We start from the raw sequence: 12766 nt of genomic DNA, 5'->3' as shown, positions 1-12766 counted from the left end.
GACCCTGTTTGACATGAGTCCCAAAACTTACTAATTTTATCAACCTTGCATAATACTTGCCATGGCCTCAATCTAGGCATGTATTCACTGTTAAACCTTTAAATGTAGCAATGCTGCAGTGAATGCAATAGGTATCAGTAATCTTGGAAGCCCGAGAACAGCAACTGTCATACAAGGTACTGTTGTTTACATGATCTATAAGTATCTTAATAGCTGCTTTAGTCTTGTGTTATATTCCCTTGGAGCCTGTGTGACTGCAATAAGGAAGACATCAAATTGGCTTGAAAATGGCAGATTGGTCTCTGAGGAGCATTCTTTTCTGTCTCCTTCATCATCAACTGTGTCGGGCACAGATTAATGTCACACAACGGAAGTGTCATTTATGTGCAGCAAACTTTGAAATAGCTCCTGGTTAATGTAATAATAGTAACATTTATATGTTGTATTTTTTGTATTTTTTAAGCCTTCTTACATGGTCCTTCTAATTACACCAGGAAATTAGAAAAATATATAGCAAAGGTAATGGAGTTGCAGAAATGTAGCCTTCTAGGGACTGGATAAGACAGTGGCAACTGAACCATGGAATCGAATGGAGTCTGTTAGAACTATGTTGAGGAACCCTTTAAGGAAGAGTCTATTATAGACATAGCATGTTGTAGTGATGCAAGTTTGATTAAGAACCTTAATGTAAAATATCCTCTGAAAAGTGTGATTATAATAGAACATAGAAAAGTGCAGCACAGTACAGGCCCTTCGGCCCACGATATTGTGCCATGGAATAATCCTAATCCAAAAATAAAATAACCTAACCAACATACCCATCAATTCACTGCTGTCCATGTGTATGTCCAGCAGTCGCTTAAATGTCACTAATGACTCCGCTTCCACTGGCAAATTATTCCATGCGCTCACAACTCTCTGGGTGAAGAACCTCCCTCTGACGTCTCCTCTATACCTTCCTCCTGACACTTTAAAACTATGACCCCTCGTGACAGTCAATCCTGCCCTGGGGAAAAGTCTCTGGCTATCGACTCTATCAATGCCTCTCATGACCTTGTACACCTCGATCAGGTCACCTCTCTTCCTCCTCCTCTCCAGGGAGAAAAGTCCAAGCTCGGTCAACCTCTCCTTGTAAGACAAGCCCTCCAGTCCAGGCAGCATCCTGGTAAACCTCCTTTGCACCCTCTCCAAAGCCTCCACATCTTTCCTATAATAGGGCGACCAGAACTGGACGCAATATTCCAAGTGTGGTCTCACCAGGGTTTTGTAGAGCTGCAGCATAACCTCGCAACTCTTAAACTCGATCACCCTGTTAATGAAAGCCAAAACACCATATACTTTAACAACCTTATCCACCTGGGTGGCAATTTTGAGGGAGCTATGCACTTGAACATCAAGATCCCGCTGTTCCTCCACACAGCTGAGAATCCTGCCTTTAATCTTATATTCAGCATTTAAGTTCGACCTTCCAAAATGCATCACTTCGCATTTATCCAGGTTAAACTCCATCTGCCATTTCTCAGCCCAGCTCTGCATTCTGTCAATGTCTCGCTGAAGCCTGTAATAGCCCTCGATACTATCAACGGCACCTCCAACCTTTCTGTCATCAGCAAACATACTAACCCACCCCTCCACGTCCTCATCCAAGTCATTTATAAAAACTACAAAGAGCAGAGGCTCAAGAACAGAGCCCTCCGGGACACCACTCAGCACTGACCTCCAGGCAGAATACTTACCATCTACAGCCACTCTCTGCCTCCTGTCAGCTAACCAATTCTGAATCCAGACAGCCAAATCACCTTGTATCCCATACCTCCTCGCTTTATGAATGAGCCTGCCGTAGGGAACCTTATCAAATGCCTTGCTGAAGTCCATGTACACCACATCCACTGCTCGTCAACCTGTCTCGTGACTTCCTCAAAGAACTCAAAAGGATTTCTAAGGTATGACCTGCCCCTCACAAAGCCATGCTGATTCCCTTTAATCACACTATGCTTTTCCAAATAGTCATAAATCCTATCCCTCAGAATTCTTTCCAAAACCTTGCTGACCACAGACGTAAGACTGACTGGTCTGTAATTTCCAGGGATTTCCCTATTCCCTTTGTTGAAAAAAAGGGAACATTTGCCTCCCTCCAGTCTTCCGGTATGACTCCCGTAGAGAGTGAGGAAGCAAAGATCTTCACCAGCGGCTTAGCAACCTCCTTTCTCACTTCCCGGAGCAACCTAGGATAGATCTGGTCTGGCTCTGGGGACTTATCAATCTTAATGTTTGCCAAAATTTCCAGCACATCAACTTCCTCAATCTTGATTTGTTCAAGCCTGTTTTCCTGCTCCTCAAAGTTCTCATTCACAACAAGGTCCCTTTCCTTAGTGAAAACCAAAGCAAAAAACTAATTTAGGGCTTTCCCTAGCTGTTCAGACTCCACGCACAAGTTCCCTACGCTATCCCTGATCGGCCCTACCTTCTCCCTGATCATTCTCTTATTCCTCACGTATGAGTAAAATGCCTTCGGGTTCTCCCTAATCCTTCCTGCCAAACCTGTTTCATGCCCCCTCCTGGCCCTCCTCAGTCCACTTTTGAGCTCCTTCCAAGCAAGCCTGTAATCCTCTAAAGCTGTGTTAGACCCTTGCTTCCTCCACCTTACGTATGCTGCCTTTTCCTTTTTGACAAGAAGCGCCTCTGTACCCGTCATCCAAGGCGCCTTAATCTTTCCCCTTCTTACCTGTTTCAGAGGAACAAATTTATACATCACTCGCAACAACTGCTCCTTAAACAGCCTCCACATGTCTGCTGTGCCCTTTCTGTGATAATAGTGAATATTAGCACATAGATTTCACCATTTCTAACATTGATTTGAATCTGGCATCAAGTCAAGGAATTTTGAAGAATCTCTAAACAGTGATGCCATCAAATTGTGTGTGCAGCCAATCACATTCAAGTCTTCTCAGTGACAGCAAGTGAGGGAGTATTATGCAGTGATTATCCTTTGCTTGGAATTGAATTTTACGAGGTGAGATAAACAATTTGCCCATATATATGGATTTTAGATGAAACATCATAATCAAACTTTAAAAAGTGCAGAAAATTTGATGTTCTGAACCTAACATTTTTTTTACCCAAGCCCAAAGAAAATTTTCATCTGTAATTATGAGCTTTGAACTGTGACTACTTTGATAACTTTGCAATAATAAACTAATAGTGCAAAGGCCATGTCATTGGTAGATCAAAGATTTCTCTTTGAATATAGTCAGCTGAGGGAGAATTTCACTAACGTACCCCATGACGACACAAAAAATCATTGACAGCAAGTTTTGGATTTCTACATTTTTAGCAGTATGTGGTTTCCAGAATTTGCCAAAAGTTTTAGAGAAATAGTAACATTCAATGATGTCAATTTTGAAATCGTTACCACCATAAAAATAAATGTGAGTGTGATGCAGCCAAGTCCAAAATTAAGATCTTGAGTTTAAACAAAGCAATGTATGAAAGAATTGTAAGGCAAGTAGACTGAGTGAAATTGGGAAAATGGCTTAAAACATGACGTAGATCAGTAATGGCAAACACTTAAGAGATCAGTAGAGAACCACAATGTTTCCATAAAGAATATCAAATCTGGAGATATTAAAATTATTAAAATATTATTTAGCATGTATTAAACATCAGCATAGAATGGCCAACGATTTGGTAAAGGAATAGAATTTGAAAATGGTTTCAGGAGAAGATAACATCGTAATATCTTTTATAAGTGTGTTAAAAAGAAGACATTAACAAGGTGAATATGGGTCCTTTTGGACACAGACAGGAGAAATTATAATGGGAAATAAAGAAATGGTGAAGACTCCAAAAAATTGTTTTCATTCTAGAAAACAATTAAGCATATTAGAAATTATGAGGAATGAATGGTCTGTTGTGCAAAACTTAAAACAACCAAAGAGAAAACATTGAAGAAACTTGTGGGAATAAAAATGAGCAAATCCACTGGATGTGCTGTTTTATGCCCTAAGATTTTAAAAGAACTGATTGCAAAAATAGTGGATGCATTCATTTGGTTGATCAAGTATTTCTTAGATTCTTGAATGAACTGTGAATTTGAGGATAGCAAATGAACCCCTTTGATCAAAAAAGAGGAGGTGGAGAAAACAGATACCCATTGTTAACTTAATATCATTAGCCAAATCTATTTGTAATGATGTGGTAACATTGGAAAATCACATAGTTAAACAGAATCCAACTGTTAAGAAAGAGAAATCATCTCTGATGGATTTAGAACTTTTTGCTATTAATCACAATATATTAATATATATAAACACCAATGGACTCAAAATGTTAATTCTGCTTTCTCTCCCCAGACACTGCCAGACTGCCTGAGTTTTTCCAGCAAATTCTGTTTTTGTTTCTGATTTTCAGCATCCTTTAAAACATAAACATTGTTTTTGCACTCCTTTCAACATAATGCTGCACCACAAAATTGATGGCCTCTGAAGTGTGGAGTCAAAATAAATTAATACACTCCCTCTGTGTCTCATTGTCAGCATTGAATTGAAGTTCTTGATGTCTCTTTTTCGATCACAAAAATTTCAATAGTGGAAGCTCAATACTGAAAAATGCAGCAGGACATTGTGTAGTTTTTGCAGCACAGAGGAATTAATGATCAATTAATCCATCTCTCGCATAGTTCACTGCAAGTTATTGAGGTGACTTCTGACGCTCCCATCTTCGCCGATCATTTTTTTTCAGACAACTGCTGTCACTGGCATAACAAGGTGTAGAGCTGGATGAACACAGCAGGACAAGCAGCATCAGAGGAGCAGAAAAGCTGACATTTCGGGCCTGGGCCCTTCTTCAGATGTCACTGGCAGTCCTCCAATTGCAAGGTTTTTCTGTGTGGTCAAACTGTGTAATTCACAGTAGGCCATTACAATGTGGATGCTTGAGGATGTTTGTGAGATCTCAACCTGACTTCAACAGTATTTGGTGAGTTCGGTCATCCTGATGGTCCCATGCATATGATTCTTGTTGTTTTCCCCAGGCACTATGGAGTTGCACAGTGGGTATCATAAGCCACATGTGTACCCTTCAGCCCCCAAGCAGTCATACATCCATAACCCTGGAGGGTGGTGGGGGAGATAGTTAACAATCAGATTTTAAATGCAAAATGACAACTATTGATTATCTTGCACAAACTTGCATGATTTTGTTTCTGATGACCTGAGCATTTACAGCACACCTTTGCTGTGAATGTACGGTGGTGCCTTGAGGGCAGGATGAATTCAGTAACTAAGCTCTGGAGAGAAGGAAAGCAGTTTTCTGTCGAGCTGAGTGGGAAATCGGATGAACTGTGGATTGCCGAATGTAAACACGTGTGAAAACTGAGAGATGGAGTTGTTATGATCCCAGCTGATGTTGCTACTGAATGAATCAGATCCCAGAATGAAATCTGATTTCATAAATTAAAACAATATGATCCAATGAGGTGGTTTTCCATTGAAACTTAAGTGTGAAGGCTGCAGATTTAGTTCTGATATCAAAACAGAAGTTTATCATGAAAAAGAAATAAAGATAAAATTACAAACTCTAAACTATTTACACATAAACACAACTCGAACGATTTCAAAGCACATAGGATTTTATCTTACCATATTTTTCCAACACAATCCCTGTAAATACCAGTGAGAGTTTCACTTTCTATCACATCTATAGATTTGACTTCATTGTTTATTTAACCAGTTCTCGGTCTGGAGTATGATTCATGAATCAAGTAAAAGGCTCACAATTGAGCTTAAATTGTCTTCGCTTCAAATAACTCCTTTAGGTTTCTAAACATCACTTCTGGTCTGGAATTTTCAAGCTATACTGAGATACCCTACTTGCTAGCTGGTTTGAATTAGCTCCATTGTAAAGGAGAAATTGTTTTCAACACCCAACTTCAAACAGGTCTTCTGCAAACTAATACAAAACGCTTTCCGACCTGTGGGATTCTGACTCACTCTGTACCTCCCATAGCCCCCACAACTGGCCAAGAAAGAAATGAATTCCTGTTTCTGCTAAGCAAAAGCAAGCTAATGCCTTTCAGTGTTTACTCTCTTTGATCATAGAACACTCACCATGCAAATAAATTCCTATTATCACTTCAGCAGCTAGCCTCTCTCATATACTGCTTTAAAAGTAATGGCTCAAAAGAGGCTGACTAGTTAATTATTAAACCCTTCATTCACAAAAGCTAAAACCCACATGACACTAGTGCAAAATTCAGACTCTAAACTGAATGATATATATTATGTGTATGCACACATACAAATAAATCCTAAACCTTACATCACAACTTGCTCCAAAGCAGAATGAAAATGTTTCTTTAAGATAATAAAGCGTGAAGCTAGATGAACACAGCAGGCGCAGCAGCGTCTCAGGAGCACAAAAGCTGACGTTTTGGGCCTAGACCCTTCATCAGAGAGGGGGATGGGGTGAGGGTTCTGGAATGAATAGGGAGAGAGGGGGAGGCGGACCGAAGATGGAGAGAAAAGAAGATAGGTGGAGAGGAGAGTATAGGTGGGGAGGTAGGGAGGGGATAGGTCAGTCCAGGGAAGACGGACAGGTCAAGGAAGTGGGATGAGGTTAGTAGGTAGGAAATGGAGATGTGGCTTGGGTTGGGAGGAAGGGATGGGTGAGAGGAAGAACAGGTTAGGGAGGCAGAGATAGGCTGGGCTGGTTTTGGGATGCAGTGGGTGGGGGGGGGGGGGAAGAGATGGGCTGGTTGTGTGATGCAGTGGGGGGAGGGGATGAACTGGGCTGGTTTTGGGATGCGGTGGGGGAAGGGGAGATTTTGAAGCTGGTGAAGTCCACATTGATACCATTGGGCTGCAGGGTTCCCAAGCGGAATATGAGTTGCTGTTCCTGCAACCTTCGGGTGGCATCATTGTGGCTCTGCAGGAAGCCCATGATGGACATGTCATCTAAAGAATGGGAGGGGTAGTTGAAATGGTTCACGACTGGGAGGTGCAGTTGTTTATTGCGAACCGAACGGAGGTGTTCTGCAAAGCGGTCCCCAAGCCTCCGCTTGGTTTCCCCAATGTAGAGGAAGCCACACCGGGTACAATGGATACAGTATACCACATTGGCAGATGTGCAGGTGAACCTCTGCTTAATATGGAAAAAGTCATCTTGGGGCCTGGGATAGGGGTGAGGGAGGAGGTGTGGGGGCAAGTGTAGCACTTCCTGCGGTTGCAGGGGAAGGTGCCGGGTGTGGTGGGGTTGGAGGGCAGTGTGGAGCGAACAAGGGAGTCAGGGAGAGAGTGGTCTCTCTGGAAAGCAGACAAGGGTGGGGATGGAAACATGTCTTGGGTGGTGGGGTCGGATTGTAGATGGCGGAAGTGTCGGAGGATGATGCATTGTATCCGCAGGTTGGTGGGGTGGTCTGTGAGAACGAGGGGGATCCTCTTTGGGCGGTTGTGGCGGGTGCAGGGTGTGAGGGATGTGTTGCGCAAAATGCGGGGGACGTGGTCAAGGGCGTTCTCGACCACTGTGGGGGGAAAGTTGCTGTCCTTGAAGAACTTGGGAACCCTGCAGCCCAATGGTATCAATGTGGACTTCACCAGCTTCAAAATCTCCCCTTCCTCCACCACATCCCAAAACCAGCCCAGCCTGTCTCTGCCTCCCTAACCTGTTCTTCCTCTCATCCATCCCTTCCTCCCAACCCAAGCCGCACCTCCATCTCCTACCTACTAACCTCATCCCACCTCCTTGACCTGTCCGTCTTCCCTGGACTGACCTATTCCCTCCCTACCTCCCCACCTATACTCTCCTCTCCACCTATCTTCTTTTCTCTCCATCTCCGGTCCACCTTCCCCTCTCTCCCTATTTATTCCAGAACCCTCACCCCATCCCCCTCTCTGATGAAAGGTCTAGGCCCGAAATGTCAGCTTTTGTGCTCCTGAGATGCTGCTTGGCCTGCTGTGTTCATCCAGCTTCACACTTTATTATCTTGGATTCTCCAGCATCTGCAGTCCCATTGTCTATGTTTCTTTAAGAGGCATTTTTATTACCCAATAATTACTTTAACACTATTTCTATGTCTCAGGAACAATAATAACGGATCAACATTAAGCATATGAGTAACATAGTAACCACAAGTTCATGCCACCACAGCACTGAGACCTTCACATGTGCTCTTGATAAAGTGTCACAATAATTTTTTTTTGCCCAGGCACATGCATGATTTTCAAATTATACAGTTGGAGAGTTAAGCTGCACTGGAGTAAGCATATGTGCTTCTCCTGAAATATCTCCAAGAAAGTCAAAGGATTGTGGTCAATGTGAACAAGAGTCTTTTTTGGAGATGTATTTTTCAACATGTTGCACAGCAATACATGTCTGAAAGTCTCTTTCTCAAACACTGGATATTTTTATTGACAGGCAGCCAGCTCCTTTGAAAAATAACTGATAGTTAGTTGAATCCCCAACTCAGCATCTTTCAGTAAAACAGTATTCATTGTTTGTTGAGCACCTTTCAAATTTTTTTTGGCAAATGCACATGCTTTGGTCATACCTCTTTGAAATTCAAAAATAAACATAGCATAGCCTCTGACCTTTAGTTTATGAATTTTTCTTTAACAAATTTAAATGGTCTTTTCATTTCATGCCCATATATTTATTCAAAAGGATAAAAGCTTGTGGACATTTTAGAATCATCGCTAATGGGAACAATCACAAAGGAAATAACAAGGTGTAGAGGTGGATGAACACAGCAGGCCAAGCAGCATCAGAGGCGCAAGAAAGCTGACGTTTCGGGCCGAGGCCTTTCTTCAACCTGAAACATCAGCTTTCCTGCTCCTCTGATGCTGCTTGGCCTGCTGTGCTCATCCAGCTCTACGCCGTGTTATCTCAGATTCTCCAGCATCGGCAGTTCCTACTATCACAGTAACAAAGGAATTCCCTTATTCCAATCTTAGGACATTCTTGATAATAACCTCTAATCATTGCATCTACTTGCACCTTGCGATTGGGGATGATAAGCAAACTATGTCAATTGTTTTATGCCCAACTAGTCACAAGTTGTATAAATATTTGCAATATGAAAGCTGAACCTTGATCTGATTATGTTTCTTTGAGTAGTCCATATCTTAATAAATTGAATGAACTTTCCCATTATCATTTTTGCTCTATGTTTTCCTAATGGCACTGCTTCAAGAAATCTTGTTGAAATGTCCATAATCATTAAGAGATGTTGATACCCATTCCTGATATTATGCAGGAGACACACATAATCTATCGAGATACTACAAAATGGTACTCCTGAAGAAACTGTTCTTACACTTAATCTCAATCAGGTTTTACCTGAAATGAAACAAAAAAAAACTTTCCAAAGTGTGGAACTCCCTCAAGCTTCTTCTAAACCAAAAGCCTTTCAATGTTTACTTTTCAATCATGTAACTCTCATCATACAAACAAATTCTCCTCATCAATGATACATTGCTGATTATCCTTCCAAATGTTGTTTCAGTGGCCCTGAGATAGTTCCATTAGGTTTCACTGGTCAGCCTGACAGGGCAGGATTGCTCTAAAAACATTGCCGTTCCTAATTTAAATTTCCTGCTGGCTTCAAACAAACAGATGCACGGTGGGAATGCAGCGGTTTGTACTTTCTAATTTCATTGCTTCCCATTATACTTCGGTTTGTAGGCAGAAAAAGCTGAATTATGAATCTGTATAGATGGAGCATGAGAGAAATTGCTCATTTAGTGCACAGTTCACATAAACATTGAAAGTAAGACTTGGCTGCAGGCATTGATATGAATGATGGTTGCTAAGCAGGTTTCAACCTGGTGAAACCACTTTCTGTTCTCCTGGGCTATTGTACTCTTCCTAATGTCTTGGATGGTAATGTGGATTCCATCAGCCTTTTGGAAATCTATCAATTCAGTTAATCTAGGCTACAACTGATACGGTGCTTTTACTGTTCAGCGAACAAGATGATGTCGCTGAGGTTTCCTCACCAATCTGATGCATCTGCGGTGGCAAATTTTCTGGTACATCTAACATTGTTTACATTAGACCGAAAGAATCAAAGACATAACATTTGACAGTTTTTGCCACTTTGACAGCCATTTATTATTAATTACAGGTATTATTTGAGCATGTGGCATACTGTCTCTGTTTAACATGAACACAAAGTAGACTACAGTGGTTACCATCTGGCACTGTTGAAAGTACTTTTAAATCCTTCTCATCCTCCTCCATTAAATACAGTATTAGGAAATCCGTACATAAAATCTCCATCCTAATGAATTAAAAGTGCTGTTATGTGTAAGGTTTTGATTGCAAACACATGAACATTGCCAGACTTTAATGGGCATATTGAACTGCAGTGATTGAGGTACTACACACAAAATGTAGAGAGAGTAATTTATAAGTTGCCCCATAAGTCACATTACGTGAAAATTTATAGTAGTAGTCTGATAAAGATGCTGGAAATCTATTTCCATTGACAAGATTTACAGTAATTTTGAGTGCTAAATTCAATAGGCAGGACATACCAGTATTCAGTCAGTCATTCTCAAATTTCCAGGACCTGACAGCAGATGAGCCATCAACATCTGCTACGAAACAACAGCAACTTTCAGCGTTGTGCGAGATATTTAAATTCTTGTGTGGTACATGATTATAGATCATTTCTAAACTTTAGTAATTGCATATGTTCATACGATCATCAAAGAAGTTCTTGGACTCTAGTTGATCCTATGAACTATTAGAATGCTCACCTTTCTGATGTTCCTTGACTTCTAGTGGAAGATTCAATATTTACTTCGGCAATTAATAGAAGTTGCGTAATTAACATTTTCATGTTCTCATAGGCCTGTACTGAAGCGCTCGTTCCAGAGTATTTTTCAAAATATGCTCGAAGCTGTGAAAGATTTTACACTGGATTATACACCATGTTTTATACATGTGCTTCATGATGTATCAATGCTTAGCATTTCTTTTTAATGTAACTGAACTAAGTTTTTGAACTTACATAATTGTGTATAAAGTAAAGCTTTTAGTATTTTACTGGAGAAAGTATCTCATGATTACCACAGAATCAAAGGGACTGTTTAAGCTTTACTCACTAAGCAGCTATGAGGAAGATGCCCTAGTAATTGTGATTCAAAGATCTTCTATTTGTTTCACCATTGGCAGCTGTGGCTTCAGCACCTAAGGCCCTACATTCCAGAATTCTCTCCTTAAACCTCATCATTTTCCTTTTCTACTTTTTAAGATGCTGTCAAAATATACCTCTTAGAGCACACTTTAGTTCAGTATCTTCAACCATATTGAGATATTATATTTGTCTGTTAACATGCTTGTGAAGGGCCTTAGGAATATATATTTGGAGTCAGTCGTTAAATGTCACTAAACGATTGGGAGATACCATCAAGTGTGATGTACCAAATTCTCAAATTTCATGTAATAATTCTAACGTCTGAAATCACAGAACATATGATGATACCAAAACTTTCACCATCATCCCAAAGCTCCTCCCCATCCAACACATAAGAAATGTCTGGAATGTGCTGCTGGCACTGGTAGTGGAGTCGGATACTTTAGAGGCTTTTAAGCGACTCTTAGGTAGGCACATGGAAGATAGTAAAATGTGGGGTATGCAGGGTAGTTTGACCTTAGTAGGATAATAAGTCGGCACAACATCGTGGGTCGAAGGGCCTGTACTGTGCTGTACTGTTCTATGTTCTAAATGTATTTGTCAGTCAAATTTCATATTATTGCAGTTACAGTGAAAGCACCTGCAGACATCTCGATTTTAATGCTAGTCCACAATATTGTTCAAAGTTGGATGGAATCCTGACGGTAAAAGTCATAAAGGTTACGTGATAGGTACTGACATCTTCCAACAAATGACTGCCCACCCTCTGCTAAGAGTATCGCCATTCATTTCTTCTCTGCATGCAGATTAGAGTCGAAGGGGAACTGGTAATATATTGAAGTCACCACATTGCACTAAAACAGGTACTGCATGCAGTGGAGCTTTAACAGTAGTTTACAATGTTAGCTATTCTGATATCAGTTGGAATTATAGCAACTTTACATTATATTTTCAAGACAGGCATAGATTCTTGATAAGCAAGGGGGAGAATGTTTTTCAGGTAGATGGGAATAGGGACTAAGCAGATCAGCCATGATCTTCTTGAATGGCAGAAAAGGCTCAAAGAGCTGAGTGATCTATTTCTCTTAATTTATATGTCCACATATCATACATGCTCTTTCATTCTCATTAAAAAGCTTGGTTTGGGCCTTCCTGCAGTTCCATGTTCTGGGCACCTGGTGACACTGAGAAGCAGCATCTTTATCACAGTTCAGTCGCTGCTGCAATAGATTGCTACTGTTTTAAATAATTAAGTTTTGGCTTCATTGTTACCAATATAAAATTGCTTAATGTTTGTTACTTTCCTACAGCTGACAACATTTCATCTTGAAATTAATTTCTGCTCATGGAGATGAAGTTGTTTCCCTTTTAATGTGACACGGAAGAAACCAATCTCTGGTTCATCTATGATGAACGTATTCTAAAGATGAGTCATACTGGATTCAACATTAACTCTGTTTCTCTCCACAAATGCTACCAGACCTGCTGAGTTTCTCCAGCATTTTTTGTTTGTATTAAGCTAAATTCCAGCGCAAAGCCAGAAGAGCCAAGGTTATTGATTAGGCTGGACAATTCCACGACATACTATTACATAAACTTAGACAGAACGCTATATTTTTGATGATCTTT

At 40.7% G+C, this 12766-nt stretch overlaps 1 protein-coding gene across 6 annotated transcripts in view; it reads right to left on the bottom strand.

Moving 5' to 3' along the window:
• The window catches only part of cped1 (cadherin-like and PC-esterase domain containing 1), a 229699-nt gene that overhangs the window by 149350 nt on the left and 67583 nt on the right, over positions 1–12766 (bottom strand). For all 6 annotated transcript variants that reach the window (XM_048549257.2, XM_048549259.2, XM_048549258.2 and 3 more), the window contains exon 7: positions 10758–10900. In XM_048549257.2, the coding sequence (XP_048405214.2) occupies positions 10758–10900 (143 nt within the window). The remainder of the gene's footprint in view (positions 1–10757; positions 10901–12766) is intronic.

This window comes from Stegostoma tigrinum, chromosome 18, assembly GCF_030684315.1.
Source record: "Stegostoma tigrinum isolate sSteTig4 chromosome 18, sSteTig4.hap1, whole genome shotgun sequence".
In the NCBI taxonomy this organism is placed as follows: Eukaryota; Metazoa; Chordata; class Chondrichthyes; order Orectolobiformes; family Stegostomatidae; genus Stegostoma; species Stegostoma tigrinum.
The sequence above is the reverse complement of the archived record's forward strand: the minus strand, read 5'-3'. Positions and strand labels throughout refer to the sequence as shown.